The following is a 16833-nucleotide window of genomic DNA, read 5'->3' as shown; positions in this document are numbered from 1 at the left end:
ATCTCGTTGCATCACATCAAAATCTGATCTGAGTCTTTCTTATTCCAGCCTCTGGTTTGTTATTAACAGAAGTGATGCTGGAAATCCAGAGTAACACACACACCCACAAAATGCAGGAGGAACTCAGCAGGTCAGGCAGCATCTATGAAAATGAATAAACGTTTGAGGAAGGATCTTGGCTCAAAATGGCGACTTTTTATTCCATTCCATAGAGCTGCCTGACCTGCTGAGTTCCTCCAACTCATTAGTTCATTGATAGCATCTTTACATATCCACACATCCTTTTTTCCATTAGAGAAAAGCATTGTTCCTGCTCTAGAATCTCACGACACAGAAACTGGCCCTTTGGCCCATCTTGCCCATGCTAACCATGCCCAGTGAGCTAGTCCCATCTCCCCACGTTTGGCCCACAGCTCTCCAAACCTCTCCCACCAATGTACTTGGACGTGGACCCAGGGAGACTGTGGTGTCTTGGACACATGCTAGATAGAGTGGTGTGGGGAGGACGTTTGCTATAGAGGGGGGAGTCTAGGACCAGAGGGCACAGCCACAGAATAGAGGGGCATCCATTTAGAACAGAGATGAGGAATGTCTTTAGCCAGAGAATGGTGAATCTGTGGAATTCATTGCTACAGACGGCTGTGGAGGCCAAGTCATTGGGTATATTTAAAGCAGAGGTTGACAGGTTCTTGATCAGTTGGGGGTAAAAGGTTATACGGAGAAGGCAACAGAACATGGCCTTCTATCTAGAACCCATGAGAGACATTACAGAAATGGCAAAGAAAGGAGAACCCTTGCTTTCCAGTCCTGCTGAAGGGTCTTGGCCTGAAACATCAACTGTTTATTCCCCTCCATAGATGCTGCCTGACCTGCTGAGTTTCTCCAGCATTTGTGTTGCTCAGCATCTTCTCACCTGCCTATCACCTCTTTCCCTTTCTCCCATGGTTCAGTCTCCTCTCCGATCAGATTCCTTCCTCTACAGCCCTTTACCTATCCTGCCCTCCTGGCTTCACCAATCACCTTCTAGCTACCCTCCTTCCCCTCTCCTGACATCTTCCCTCTCCCTTCAGTCCTGAAGAAGGCTCTTGGCCCGAAATGTCGGCTGTTTAGTCATTTCCACTGGTGCTGCCAGATATTTAACAGAGGTATGGACAGTTACATGGAGGGTAGGGGTATGGAAGGCTATTGTCTCGGTGCAGGTCGATGGGAGTAGGAGGTTTAAATGGTTCAGCACAGACTAGATGGGCTGAATGGAATGTTTCTGTGCTGTACTTTTCTATGAATCTATGTGCTGGTGGCAGAAATCTCATCGCTGTGATTCTCTGTGAATGAATCATCTTGAAACATTGGCCCACCCTCAAACAGGTTCAGACAGGTTACACCGTCAGTACATGCCAGGAAGTGTGCTCATTCTTTCGAGGTAGATCAGCTGTGAATATACCGGATGAAAAATACAGCGGATTAACTCTTTCTACCTCCCAGCTTCTCCCATCATCTCCTCCCTCCCCTCCCCCCCCAGCATCACCATCACCCTCCAGCTTGTCGTCCCTTCCCTCCCCCCAGCTGTTTTGCTGTACTACCTTCCCCTTCCCCTCCAGTCCTGATGAAGGGTCTCGGCCTGAAACTTCCACTGTCGATTCCTCTTCCTAGATGCTGCCTGACCTGTTGAGTTCCTCCAGCAGTTTGTGTGTGCTACTCGAAACCACTGCACAAGTTGATAGGTGTTTAAGAAGGTGTATGGGGTTCTGTCCTCTAGTAGTCGGCAGACTGAGTTAAGGGCTGCAAGGTAATGCTGCAGCTCTATGAAACCCTGGTCAGACCACTCCTGGAGTACTGCGTTCAGTTCTGCTCACCTCACCATAGGAAGGATGTGGGTTTTCGAGAGGGTGCAGAGGCGATTTACCAGGATGCTGTCTGGATTAGACAGCGTGTCTCATGAGGACAGGTTGAGCGAGCTAGGGCTTTTCTCTTTGGATCAAAGGAGAATGAGAGGTGACTTGATAGAGCTGTACAAGACGGTGAGAGGCGTTGATCAACTGGTCACCAGCACGTGGAAATGGCTAATACAAGGGGGCATAAATTGATTGGAGGAAAGTACAGGGGACATGTTAGAAACATACATAGAAAATAGGTGCAGGAGTAGGCCATTCGGCCCTTTGAGCCTGCACCGCCATTTATTATGATCATGGCTGATCATCCAACTCAGAACACCGCCCCAGCCTTCCCTCCATACCCCCTGACCCCCGTAGCCACAAGGGCCATATCTAACTCCCTCTTAAATATAGCCAATGAACTGGCCTCAACTGTTTCCTGTGGCAGAGAATTCCACAGATTCACCACTCTCTGTGTGAAGAAGTTTTTCCTAATCTCGGTCCTAAAAGGCTTCCCCTCTATCCTCAAACTGTGGCCCCTCGTTCTGGACTTCCCCAACATCGGGAACAATCTTCCTGCATCTAGCCTGTCCAATCCCTTTAGGATCTTATACGTTTCAATCAGATCCCCCCTCAATCTTCTAAATTCCAACGAGTACAAGCCCAGTTCATCCAGTCTTTCTTCATATGAAAGTCCTGCCATCCCAGGAATCGATCTGGTGAACCTTCTTTGTTAGAGACAGGAATTTTTTTTCCACAGAGACTGTGGTACGCCCTACCAGGGATGGTAGAGGCAGATACATTAGGGACATTGAAGAAACTTAGAGAGGCAAGTAGATAATAGAAAAATGGGACAGCTATGTAGGAGGGAAGGGTTAGGTTGATCTTGGGGAAGGTTAAAAATCAGCACAGCACTGTGGGCCAAAGGGCTTGCACTGTGCTGTAACGTTCTGTGTCCTATGCTCTAATTTGGAATTCCTGGAGACACGAGAGACTGCAAACACTGGAATGTAGAGCGACACACAATCAGCCAGCCGAGCAACCCCTGGGTGAGGGGAGGAGCTGCTAATGTTTTGGGTTGAGACTCTGAACTGTGACCCCACAAGACACATCAGGCTGTCATCTCTCGCAGCACCACAGACCTTTACACGTCAGGTGACTCTCCCCTCCGAAACCCCACTTCCGTCTCCAACACAAGACCCCAGGTACAGGGTTCTGCACTGAAACTTCTTCATTCCCTTCCCCTCCCCGTGCATTCTGCTTGGGTCTCTGAGGTTCTCCCACATATTGTTTACAATTCCCATTTGATAAGCACTAAGATGACACCAAATGGCTGCCTCTTCGAGCTCATCTGTGAAGCAGTTTAAACTCCTCTCTTTAAATGTCTCTTCTTTTCTTTTCAGGGTGGCTGGGGTTCAGTCAGAGATCCCTGATCTGTAACGACATTTGAACTACGGTTTTTTACAGTGATGAATTCCCATTCTTGGAGCTCACCGACTAAACGGCCATTTTCCGCCATTCTCCCTGTGGACAACAGATTCCATGGTGGTGCCGCTGACTGAGGAACATCCGGATTTTGCAACAGGCAGAGGCCTCTGTAGTCGAGTGATCGTGCTCTCTCAATGGTGGTGGGGAGGAGTGGGGGAAAAGATTTTGCTGCCAATTCCGGAGTCGGAGAATTTTGAAATGAAAAGCAACCCAGCAGACTAACATTGTAACAGTGACTGTTGTTTTATTCTCCCATTTGTTGTGAAATGGGTGATATCTCTCTGTCCCTTGTTAGTCCGAGAGAGAGAGAGAGACACACAGACGGGGTGAGAGAGAGACACACACAGACGGACAGAGAGAGAGAGAAAGACACAGACGGGGGGGGAGACAGAGAGAGAGAGAGAGAGAGAGAGAGACACAGACACAGACATCGAGAGAGACACTCAGAGGGTTCTGTTTCTTGCAGATGTCTGTGAAGAGTGAGAATTTCCATTTACATTCTCTGATCATAAATGGAACCACCTGAACCACTTGAAGCTCAAAGCCTCACCCCCAGCCCTGTGGGGAGGACTGGGGCCTCTTTCAAAGAGGGACACCACCACCCCATGTTCCCCACTGGGCCGCACACCCCGCTGGCAGGGGAAAGTGTCACTTTTTTTTCACCTTCACTGGGTCTGAACGCTGGAAATTGCTCCCCAAAGACTACAGCAGTTTCTGAAGGCAGCTCATCCCTCCTCCCTCCCCACATGGTCCTGATGATAGTACACATGGCAGACAGTCATAGTAACCCAGGACAGTGACCTCAGTGACCCCAGTCTGTGGTAGTAACCAAGGAGAGTGACCTCAGACTGTCGTGGTAACCCGGGAGAGTGACCTCAGTGACCCCAGACAGTCGTAGTAACCCAGGACAGTGACCTCAGACTGTGGTAGTAACCCGGGAGAGTGACCTCAGTGACCTCAGACTGTCGTATAACCCAGGACAGTGACCTCAGTGACCCCAGTCGTAGTAACCCAGGGGAGTGACCTCAGTGACCCCAGACTGTCGTAGTGAACCAGGAGAGTGACCTCAGACTGTGGTAGTAATCCAGGAGAGTGACCTCAGTGACCTCAGACTGTCATGGTAACCCGGGAGAGTGACCTCAGTGACCCCAGTCGTAGTAACCCAGGAGAGTGACCTCAGTGACCCCAGTCCTAGTAACCCAGGAGAGTGACCTCAGTGACCCCAGACTGTCGTAGTGAACCAGGAGAGTGACCTCAGACTGTCATGGTAACCTGGGAGAGTGACCTCAGACTGTCATGGTAACCCGGGAGAGTGACCTCAGTGCATCTTGTAGGTGGTGCAGACGGCAGCCACGGTGCACTGGTGGGGAGAGATGAAACTCTGGGCTTGTGAACGATCAAACAGGCTTAACTCTTAAGCTCGTACTTTGATGGCTCTGGGCCTGTACTTGCTGGAGTTTAGAAGAATCGGGCGGGGGGGGGGCGCCACAGTCTCATTGAAACCTATCGAATATTGAAAGGCTAGATAGAGTAGATGTGGAGAGGTTGTTTCTTATAGTGGTGGAGTTTAGGACCAGAGGGCACCACCTCAGAATGGAAGGACATCCACTTAGAACAGAGATGAGGAGGAATTTCCTTAGCCAGAGGCTGGTAAATCTGTGGAATTCACTGCCACAGGTGGCTGTGGAGGTGAAGTGACTGGGTAGATTTACAGCAGAGGTTGATAGGTTCTTGATTAATCAGGGCGTCAAAGGTTACAGGAAGAAGGCAGGAGAATGGGGTTAAGAGGGATAATAAATCAGCCATGATGGAATGTCAGATCAGACTCGATGGACTGAATGGCCCAATTCTGCTCCTTTGTCTTATGGTCTCTTTGTCCTGGACAGTATTGAGTTTCTTGAGTACAGCTGATGCTGAGGTGATCAAGTGAGATGGCGAACAGTTCCTCACACCCCAGAGACTTGTGGATGACGGATAGACATTGTGATGAGGAAACGCTAACCACAGGCACTCATCTGCTCCCAAAGACCCAGGTGCTTCCGAGCAACGTTGAGCCGCCCTTGCCAGGACGGTGTAGATAGGCAGCACCAACCGCAGTCGTTGGCCCTCAGTAAAACCAAAATCCCAAAGAAGAAAGAAAGAAATTGTGTGGTTCTGAACCAGAATATAACAAAGATACAGAGAATGCCACGAGAATTCAAACCACGTAACCTCACTCCTCCATTCCCCCACAATCCACCGCAGACCTTCGAAAGACCTCTGCTCTTGTCGGGGCCGTGACAGGTCATGGGGAGCGGGACCGCAGGGGCAAGAATTCGGAGTCACTGGGGCTGCTGGAGGATCCCGTGGATTCGGTCTGGAGTTTGGGGGGGAGAGGTGGAGCTCCGGGCTCTCCTGGTCTGGGCAGAGTCAATGTCGTGGCCATGGTCTCCAAGTTGCTCATGACTGCAGTGTTCTCCAACGACGAGGTGGACTGTAGCTCCAGAGGGGAGAGGAGGGGCGAGGCAGACGGCTCAGGACTGAACTCCCCCTCTGGGTGACACAGAATGTTCACCTCCATCCCCTTCAAACTATTGGAGTCAGTCGAGCAGAACCTGGAGAGGTTGTTTCTTTTGGACATGTCTTCCGCTGGGTCATAGCTGCTCGAGAAGACTCCTGCAATGAAAGGGGATAAAACCAGTGTCAGCAAACACGTGCCACGAGGTTAGAATGCTTGCAAACATTCTCAAATTGGTGGAGTTGTGGATAGTGAGGACAAGATAGTCAACGGACACATCAAGACGTAGATCAACTGGAGATCTGGGCGGAGGAATGGCAGGCGGTCTTTAATCCATCCTCATGTGAGTTGCTGCACTCTGGGAAGACTAATGGAAGAGGAAGGGAACCAGTATGCAACGGGTTGTCTCGTATTGCTAGCACCGGAGGGCATCATTCGAAGGTGATTGGAAGCAAGTATAGGGGGCGGATGTCAGAGGTAGAGGCAGATACATTAGGGACATTTGAGAGACTGTTAGATAAGCACATGGATAATTGAAAAAATGGGGGCTATGTGGGGGGGGGGGGGAAGGGATAGATTAAGATTAGAGTAGGTTCAAGCAGACATCTCACCTCTCCCGGACGTTCCGGGAGTCTCCCGCATATTAATAGTGGCTCCCTGATGCCCGCAAATTATATACAATATCACAGAAATCAAATTTTTTGAGAGCGAGTGAGAGAAAGCAAGAGAGAGCGTGAGAGCAACCACGAGAGAGAGCACACACGAGAGAGAGAGCACACCATGGCAGAGTGTTCCAAAAAAAAATAAAATGTACGTCACCCCAGACTACACTAAAGTGTACCCCTGCCTAATAGGGGTCAAAATAATGACAGTGTTGCTCACTGCACTGTTTGCAACAGTGACTTTTCTATTGCCCATGGTGGGTTAAGACTGTAAAAGATGTGTTGAGGTGAGTTTAACAGGTGTCATTCGTTCATTAGCATAGATAATATTATTTAAACTAGCTGGCTAAGGAGCTACTCTATTGCAGACATCCCACCTCTCCCGGAAGTCTCCTGCAAATTGATGGTGCTACCTCCCTGAAATGAGCTTTTGCAGGGTGGGATGTCTTTTAAAGGATCAGCACAATGCTGTGGGACGAAGAGCCTGTGACGTTCTATGTTCTAAGTTGCAAGACCTTAAGGAGCACTGATGTACAGAGGGATCTTGGAGTGCAAATCCACTGCTTCCTGTAAGTACCTACACAAGTCGATATAGTGGTAAAGCAAGTTACCTTCATCAGTCAGGGCATTGGGAACAAGAGTCAGGGAGTCCCATTGCAGCCGTATCACACACTAGTCGGACCACACTTGGAGTACCGGGTGTGGTTCTGGTCACCACATTACAGGAAGGATGTCGGGGCTTTGGGGAGGGTGCAGAAGAGGTTCACCAGGACGCTGCCTGGATCAGAGAGGTTGGACAAACTTGAGTTGTTTTCTCTGGAGCGCCGGAGGCCGAGGGGAGATCTGATTGAGGTTTATAAGATCACGAGAGGCATGCATAACAGGAGACAGAAATAACCTTTTTTCCCTCCAGGGTTGAAGTATCAAATACCAAAGGACATTGGGTTTAAGGTAAGGGGGGGGGGGGTGGTTAAAGGAGATGTGTGGGGCAGCTGCTTTTACACAGAGAGTGGTGGCTGCCCAGTACAGATACGAAAGTGCTGTTTGAAGGGTTGTCCTTTTACAGGGTCAGTAGCGGAAAGGGTGATGAACTTCAGGTTTCTGGGTGTCAACATCTTTGAAGATCTATTCTGGGCACAAGTTACTGATACAATCATGAAGGAGACACGCCAGCACAACTAGATTTCATTAGGAGTTTGAAGAGGTTTGGTATGTCACCAAAGAGTCTTACAAATAGTGCCATGGTGAGCATTCTGACTGGCTGCATCACCCCTGATGTGGAGGCTCCCACGCACAGTGACAAGCGGCTGACGTGGGAGAAAACCGGGGCACCCGGAGGAAACCCATGTAGCCACAGGGAGAATGGACAAACCCTTCACAGAGAGCAGCAGGAATTGAACCAGGATCTCCTGCACACGAAAGCGGTGTACTACTGCTCTGTCCCACACATGCTGTATGACTTTCTTTTGAGAGGAAAAGAAAGCTCTCACAACACAAAGAGATTTGGTTGCATCAGCAATGAACAGGAGCGAGGGTAAGGTGGGGATTTCCCGGTGGCCAAACATTTCAATTCGTATCCCTGTTCCCGTTCCAACAAGTTGATTCATGGCCTCTTCTGCCATGGTGAGGCCACTCTCAGGTTGGAGAAGCAACATCTCGTATTCCTTCTGGGTAGCCTCCAACATGATGTCACGAAGATTGACTTCCCAGCTTCTGGTCATTTTATCCCCTCCCCCTTCTCTCTTCTTCTATTCCCAACTCTGGCCTCTTACCTCTTCTCCTCACCTGCCTATCACCTCCCCCACACCGCTGCCTATCACCTCCTCCCCCCACCGCTGCCTATCACCTCTCTTCCCCCCCCCCCCCCGGTGCCTATCACCTCCCCCCACCCAGTGCCCATCACCTCTCCCCAGTGCCACTCCTCTTTCCCTTTCTCTCATGGTCAGCTCTCCTCTCCTATCAGATTTCTTCTTCTTCAGCCCTTTACCTTTTCCACCTATCACCTCCCAGCTTCTTACTGCACGCCCCAGTGTCACATTATCAATTGTCAGCTTGTCCTCCTTCCCTCTTCCTTCCCAGTCCTGATGAAGGGTTTCAGCCTGATATCATTTCCGTTGATGCTGCCTGACCTGCTGAGTTCCTCCAGCATTTTCTGTGTGTGTTACACTCCCAGGAGACACAGCAATCCCATGGCAAGAATGTGGAACTGACCATCAAACACTGCAGATCTGTCAGGAGCTCAGCGGCTGTTTGTCAGTATGAGTAGACTTTACTCATCTGACTGACTGGCCAAGGCCTAGGGAGCCAGAAACCCATTTAAACAATTAATGTAGTGGGGTGGGGGGGAGGAAGTAGCAGAAATTTCCAGGTCAGCAGCACAGAAACTGCAGAGCCATGTCCTTTGCTTGTAAAACTATGGGAGGCATAGATACAGTGGTCAGAATCATTTACCCAGGGTTGAAATGCTGAATACCAAAGGGCAGAGATTTAAAGTGAGATGAGGAAAGTTTAAAGTGGTGTGTGGGGCTTATCAACAGAGAGTGGTCGGGGCCTGTACCCGCTGGAGTTTAGAAAGAATGGGGAGGATCTCATTGAAAACTTTCAAATATTGAAAGGCCTGGACAGAGTGGATATGGAGAGGATGTTTCCTATAGTGGGAGAGTCTCGGATCAGAGAGCACGCCCTCAGATTAGAGGGCTATCAATTTAGAACAAAGATGAGGAAGAATTTCTTTAACTAGAGGGTGGTGAATCTGAAATTCATCGACACTGATGGCAGTGCAGGCCAAGTCACTGGGTGTATTTAAAGCTGAGGTTGATAGGGTCTTGCTTAGTCAGGGCGTCAAAAGTTTCGGGGAGAAGACAGCAGAATGGAGTTGAGAGGATAATAAATCAGCCACGATGGATGGCGAAGCAGACTCGACGGGCCGAATGGCCTTATTCTGCTCCTGTGCCTTGTGCTGTTATGGACCAGAATGGGCTGCCAGGATTATCTGTGGAATTTGTTGCCACGAGCGACTGTGGAGGCCAAGTCATTGGGTGCATTTAAGGCAGAGATATTTTGATTAGGCAGGGCATCAAAGGTTATGGGGTGAAGGCAGGGGAGTGGGGATGACTGGATCAGCCCATGATTGAATGGCGAAGCAGACTCGATGGGCCGAATGGCCTACTTCTGCTCCTGTATCTTATGGTCTTACGGAGTGTATAGTGTAGAATATCAGGAGAGGTTGGACAAAGTTGGGCTGTTTTCTGTGGAGCACCGTAGGCTGAGGGGAGATCTGATAGAGGTCTGTATGATTACGAGAGGCACAGATAAGTCGGGTAGCAAGATGAGTTTTATTTGTCAGCTCTACGCAGTGAAATGTGTCATTTGCATCAACAATAAACACAGTCAGTAGATGTGCTGGGGGGTGGGGGGCAGCCTGCAAATGTCACCACACTTCCAACGCCGACAGATTACTAAACCCCAATGTTGAACACCCCTGGAACATGGGAGGAGACTGGAGCACCCGGAGGAAACCCACGCAGTCATGGAGAGAACACAGGTGCCATGTAGCGTAGTGGTTAGCGTGACGCTGTTACAGGTCGGGGTGTCGGAGTTCAGAGTTCAATCCCGGCTTCCCCTGAAAGGAGCGACTGTACGTCCTCCCTGTGGAATGTGTGGGTTTTCCATGGGTCCTCCAGTTTCCTGTCACAGTCCAAATCCACAGCGGCTAGGTGAATTGGTCATTGTAAAGTGTCCTGTGGTTAGGCAGGGGTTAATCAGGTTTGCTGGGGGTGTGGTTCAAAGGGGTGATAGGACCTTTTCCGTGCCTTATTGGTAAATTTATAAATAAATAACGCTCAAACTCCTTGCAGACCATTTCAGGAATTAAACCTCACTGGCACTGTGAAGCATTGTACTGAACACTACACTGTGCCCCTAAGTGCGACAGAGTTTGTATTTAAAGCAAGTGCAGGAAATGTGAAAAGGCCATTTTTACCCAGGGAGTGGTGGACGCCTGGAACTGGGGTGCTGGTGCAACTAGATACCACAGAGGCATTTAAGAGTCTTTTCGGCAGACACACGACAGGCAGAAAATGGAGGGTGATACAGAACACGTGCAGGCTGGTGGGATTCGTTAGTTTAGCATCACACAGCGTGGGCTGAAGAGCCTAGGGTTAGGGGTCTGTCTGTCTGTGAGAATATGTTGTGTGTGTGTGTGTGTGTGTGTCTGTTTCTGTGAGTGTATGTTGTGTGTGTGACTGAGTGTTTCTGTTGTATGTGTGTCTTTGTGTGTATGTTGCGTGTGTGGTTGTGTGTGTGGGAGAAAAGGGGGCTGTTTTGCTGTTGTTCGTGTAGTTCCACCAAGCAATGTGGGTAGGCTATGTTGGTGGTGGAATGTGTGGTGACATTGTGGGCTAAACGACACACTTCACTGTGTGTTCCCATGTGTGTGTGATAAGTGAACAATCTGAATCCGACCTGTTCCTGTTCTCTTTTATATTTTATTTTATTAACTCGCTGTGGCACTGGTGCAGGAGGTGCAGGAGCTCGAAGATTCAGGAACAGCTTCTCCCCCTCAGCCATCACACTTTTGAATGGTCCATGAGCCCATGAACGTGACCTTGGTATCCCTCTTTTACAGTATTTATTTATATACAGTACTATGCAAAATCCTTAGAGTCAAAGTACAGCACAGAAACAGGCCCTTCAGCCCATCTGGTCCATGCCGAACCTTTTCAACTGCCTGCTCCCATCAACCTGCACTGGGACCATAGACCTGCATACCCCTCCCACCCATGTACCTATCCAAACTTTGAAATCAAGCTCGCATGCACCCTTCATTCAACACCCTCATGACATATAAATCAGGGTGCCTAATACCTTTGCACAATACTATTTGTCACTGTGGACTAGAGAGTGAATTTGTAAATCTGGCGAGAGGAAAGAATGTTGGGAATGGTGAGGGTGGAGTGCCGTGGGGGGAGGGTGGTGGGACAGGTGGCAGAGGAGTGCCGGGGCCAGGGGGAGGCACAGTTGCAAACACACCCAGCCCTGAGACACCAGGCAAGGTCATTCGCTTTATGGATCATTACAGAATGTCTCTCCGGTGCTTCCCACTTCCTCCCATCTCGCTTCCCCTTTTCCTAACCGTGATTCGCCTCTCCCTTCCCCCTTCCCACCCTCGGTCCACAATAGAGACCCGTATCAGAATCAGGTTTATCACTCATGTATGTCATAAAACTTGTTTTGTTTAGCAGCAGTAGTACAGTGCAATACATAAAATTACTACAGTACTGTGCAAACGTATTAGGCACATAGTGGATATCTATAGTAGCTCAGTCACCTGAGCCTTTTGCACAGTACTGTAACTTTTGGAACACACTGTAATTTTCATGTCTTTACTTTGTACTGCTGCTTCACAGTGTATGCCAGTGTTAACAGAGTAGATTCTGACCAACCCTTCCAATGCCAGAGAGAACGAGGTCGAGTAATTTACCTTTCTGGAATAGTTTCTCATTTTTGATTTTCTGAACTTCATCTGTTATCTTCTGCACCAGGAAGTTCTGTGTTCCTTCCCTTCGGATGGAACAGATGAGAGTGTCCAGGCCCTTGGGGTTCTCTGTGAGATGGTCCAGCAGCTTTCCTGCCTTCCGCCGGCTCGATACCTGGAAAGAGATCTCCTCTGTGTCCTCCTTGCACAGGATCTTCTTTGCTCGCAGGTAATCGAAGTGTCGTTCGGCGATGAGCTTATCGCACAGGTAGGGGCGGAGTTTCTCGAGGGTCTACAAACACAAGGTTCACTCGTGAATACACACAGTTCTCGCTCCTGAACACTGTGACCCATTTTTATGCATGCACGTTTATGGCGGCAGCTTCTGAAAACCTTCACTAGTACCAGAACAAAAAAAATGCACCACCAGAGGAGGCCACTCAGCTCCTCGGACCTATCCCAGCATTCAGTGTGACCATGACTAATCTACCCCAGGACACACCTCCCTTTATGAACCAGTTCTCCATCGCCCTCAGTCCCCGATCTGTCCAACACTTTTTAAACCACCAAAGCCCCAGTGATCCAATCTCCACACCCTCTGGGGTGGAGAATTCCGGACATTCCCCTTGCCTCTGACCGAAGAAGAGCATTACAGCCTACGATGTTGTGCCAACCTTTTAACCTACTCTGAAAGGGCGTAGTGGTGTAGTGGTTAGCACAACGCTTTACAGTACAGATGACTCGGGTTCAATTCCCGCCACTGCCCGTAAGGAGTTTATACGTTCTCTCTCCGTGACCGCGTGGGTTTCCTCCGGGTGCTCTGGTTTCCTCCCGCAGTCCAAAGACGTACCAGTTGGCAGGTGAATTGGTCATTGTAAATTGTCCTGTGATTGGGCTAAGGTTAAATCCGGGGGGGGGGGAGGGGGTTGTTGCTGGGTGATACGGCTCGAAGGCCCAGAGGGCCTGTTCTGCACTTTATTTATCTCAATAAATACAGGAAGATCAATTTCATCCTTCCCTCTCACATAATCCTCCATTTCTATCATCTGTGTGCCTATAGGAGTCTCTTAAATGCCTCCTCCCTCTGTTACTTTACACTCCCTAGAGCCTTACCATTCACAGCATAGGTCCAGTGCTGGTGTGCATCACCTCACACTTAACCTGTATTGGAATCTATTTGCCATTTCCCTCACTGATCGAGATCCCCCTGTAATCTACAATAACCTTCTTCACTATTAACGCTGCCTAATTCCATATCATCCACAAACTTTTTGACCAAGCCTTGTACATTCGCATCCATAACACTGGTATAAATAACAAAGGTCCCATTCGACCATAAGCCGTTGGAGCACAATTAGGCCATTCAGCACATGGCATCTGCTCCATCACTCCATTATGGCTGATTTATTTTCCCTCCGAACTCCATTCCCCTGCCTTCTCCCCTTAACCTTTGACGCCCTGATTGATCACGAACCAATCAATCCCCACTTTAAATATACCCATTCATTTGGTCTTCACAGCTGTCTGTGGTAATGACTCTGGCTAAAGAAATTCCTCCTCATCTCTGTTCCCTGTTCTAACAGAACATCCCTCTATTCTGAGGCTGTGTCCTCTAGTCCTAGACCCTCCAACTAATGAATATATTCTCTCCAAGTTCATCCTATCATGATTTTCAACTAGGGCAACACTCACAACACGCTGGAGCAACTCAGCAGGTCGGGCAGCATCCGCGGAAAAGATCAGTCAACGTTTCAGGCCAGAACCCTTCGTCAGGACTGTAGAGGGAAGGGGCAGAGGCCCTATAAAGAAGGTGGGGGGAGGGTGGGAAGGAGAAGGCTGGTAGGTTCCAGGTGAAAAACCAGTAAGGGGAAAGATAAAGGGGTGGAAGATGGGAAGCAGGGAAGTGACAGGCAGGAAAGGTGAAGAAGGAATAGGGGAAAACACAATGGGTAGTAGAAGGAGGTGGAACCATGAGGGAGGTGATAGGCAGCTGGGGAGGGGGCAGAATGACATAGGGATAGGGGAAGGGAGGGGGAGGGAATTACCGGAAGTTGGAGAATTCTGTGTTCATACCAAGGGGCTGGAGACTACCTAGACGGTATATGAGGTGTTGCTCCTCCAACCTGAGTTTAGCCTCATCATGGCAGTCAACTAGGGATTTTGTGAGAGATCGTGATCTTAAAAAATAAACATTGTTTTTTGAACTTGGCGTGATGCTAGCGCTGGCCAGTGACCGAGAAGCGCCATTAGCAATCTCGTTGGCGGCCTCTCAGCCCAGTATGACAGTGCGCAGTAGGACCCTGTTTACTTGGCTGAGTCCCTTCTCAGTTATTGACACAAAGTAGGGGAGGCTGTTGATAATTGGTGAGCACTGTGTTGCAGGAGGGGAGAACGGTAGGATGATGGAAAGCGTGAAGTGCATTTTCCCAGCATCGAATGGAATTGTACGACTTAGGCTGTGACATCAGCCTTCCTCTGCCGAATTACTTCCCCCAACTTCCCCTTATGTGCCACTGACTGACTTACAGGAGTGAACAAACACTACTGGCGTAGTAGAAAATTGGAGGGAAATTTTCATTCTCAAGACGGTCCAATGTGGCGATTTTTGAAGAGGAGGCCTCGGCCTATGGACAATTCTGATAAGGTTGATAATGAAGAACTACAATCTTCTGAGTCATTTCACTGCACTAGTACAACAATGGACACAAAAAAGTCTGTCTTTACAATGAAAGCTTCTTGTCAATGGATATACATGGACTGGTGATCCAAGTTGTCCTATTTCACTGTGCCTGGTATGCAGGGGCGGCGCTAAGGTGGTGCTAGCTGGGGCTATAGCCCCAGCAGAAATTGCAATAGCACCAACGTAGCACCACCAAGAAATTAACTGCTTTGCTTTGCTTTGCTTTCTCTGTATAGTTTTGAATACAGCTTGTTTCTCCAGTTGATCTAGTGAAACAGCGCCCACAATTACCATAGCACTCACGCAGCAATAAAGTTATAAGCTCTCTCCGATCCACTCTACACTTCAGCTTATTCGTTCATTGTCAATGTCTTGCCGTTGCTGTCCACAGATCAGTTAAGCTGATCTAAGATCACCTAAGGTGGTGATGTCACTCACTCTCACTCACGCGAGAGATTGATAGTATACATCCAGGCGCAGATCCGTGGTCTCGTAAGACTGATGGATGCCACACGCGCAGATCGTGCTTTTACAAGCAAGCGTGGGCCTGGCACGTGCATTATTTTGGCCGGCGTGAAAAATGGATCGATTTTTAGTCAGAAAACGACCTCATCCAGAGGAATCAGTGGTGTCTCAGCCTGAGCCTGTCTTAATTGAAAGTGACATGCAGAAAGAAGTAAGTGGGGATGAGGACGACAACGGTTCATTGAAGGAGTGTGAGGGCGAAGTAGAGGAACAAGAAATGGAGCGGGATTCGGAAGAGAACGTGGATGAAGCTGCTCTTAGTGCTAGTGGGAATACTGTTAGCGATGTTAGCCAGCAGCCTGAGGAAGGACCTCATCGGCCAGCGTTGAAAAAGTACCCTTCGCAACAGTTTGGCAATCAGCAAAGGAGTTTTATTCATGGCTGGTTTGACCTGTACTCCTGGCTGGAATACTCAATCACAAAAGATGCTACATTCTGCTTCGCATGCAGGCATTTCCTGTGTGGAGGACATGGGTTCCATTCTGAGTCTACCTTCACTGTCACTGGTTACCGCAACTGGCGGAAAGCTACAACAGCTTTCAAAACCCACCATGTAAGTGCAGCTCATAAGTTTGCGATGGAGGCATGGGCCGAATTCAGATTGAGAAAATAAGACGGTTCAAGATTGGGAAATATGCTTGATAAAGGGCATGCAAAGATTGTCCAAGAAAATCATGAGTATATGAGAGCAACACACATCAAAGTTGCTGGTGAACGCAGCAGGCCAGGCAGCATCTCTAGGAAGAGGTGCAGTCGACGTTTCAGGCCGAGACCCTTCGTCAGGACTAACTGAAGGAAGTACATGAGAGCAGTGGTTGAGTCTCTACGCTATACTGCGTGCCAAGGCATTGCCCAGCGAGGACACCGGGAGGATGATAGATCTGGCAATAGGAGAAACTTTGTTGAGTTGCTCAGTGTAATTGGGAAGTTTGATAAGACTGTCGCTTAAAAAAATAGAGGACAATCCTGGAAATGCAAAAAACACCCATCACGATATCCAAAATGAAATTATGGGTATTATGGCAGATATGGTCAGATGTCAAATAAGTGCAGAAATCAAGGAGGCTGGATATTTTGCCATCATGGTGGAGGAAAGTAAAGACTTGAGTGAAAAGGAGCAAATATCAGTGGTGGTGCGGTATTTGAATAACGAAACAGTGCTTGAAGAATTCTTGCACTTCACTCCAGCAGAAGGGTTGGACGCAGAGTCGCTTCTTAAAAGCATTGAACAGACACTCGCCCAGTGTGTTATTGATAGAACGCATGTATGGGTCAGTGTTATGACGGGGCAGCAGTGATGTCTGGGTGCAATAACAGGGTACAAGAGAGGTTCAGGAAAGTGGTCCTGCAGGCATTTTTTATACACTGCCGTGCTCACAGACTTAACCTTGTTTTAGTGGATGTTGTGAGCAATGTACCACAAGCCAGTGAGTATTTTGAAACTGTAGCTGCTTTACAACTTGTTTCCAAACTCTGTTGCCCACGCTCTTTTCATGAAGAAACAGAGAGAACTGGAATCACCTGCACAGCCCGTGGAGTTGAAGAAATTGTCAGATACACGCTGGGCATGGCAGTATACAGCTTTGTGGGCAAGAAGGAAATGACTCCCTGCCATTCTAGCTACACTACAGGAT

General features: G+C 48.8%; 1 protein-coding gene across 2 annotated transcripts in view; it reads right to left on the bottom strand.

Annotated features, from left to right (window-relative positions):
- Positions 1 to 1542: 1542 nt before the first annotated feature.
- The window catches only part of bcl10 (BCL10 immune signaling adaptor), a 74902-nt gene continuing 59611 nt past the window's right edge, over positions 1543 to 16833 (bottom strand). For both annotated transcript variants that reach the window (XM_072273277.1, XM_072273276.1), the window contains 2 exons: positions 12001 to 12286; positions 1543 to 6014 (listed from right to left, as the gene is read on the bottom strand). In XM_072273277.1, the coding sequence (XP_072129378.1) occupies positions 5644 to 6014; positions 12001 to 12286 (657 nt within the window). In that variant the 3' untranslated portion in view covers positions 1543 to 5643. The remainder of the gene's footprint in view (positions 6015 to 12000; positions 12287 to 16833) is intronic.

The sequence above is a fragment of the Mobula birostris genome, chromosome 12 (assembly GCF_030028105.1).
Source record: "Mobula birostris isolate sMobBir1 chromosome 12, sMobBir1.hap1, whole genome shotgun sequence".
Classification (NCBI taxonomy): Eukaryota; Metazoa; Chordata; class Chondrichthyes; order Myliobatiformes; family Myliobatidae; genus Mobula; species Mobula birostris.
This window is presented reverse-complemented; position numbering and strand designations above follow the sequence as displayed.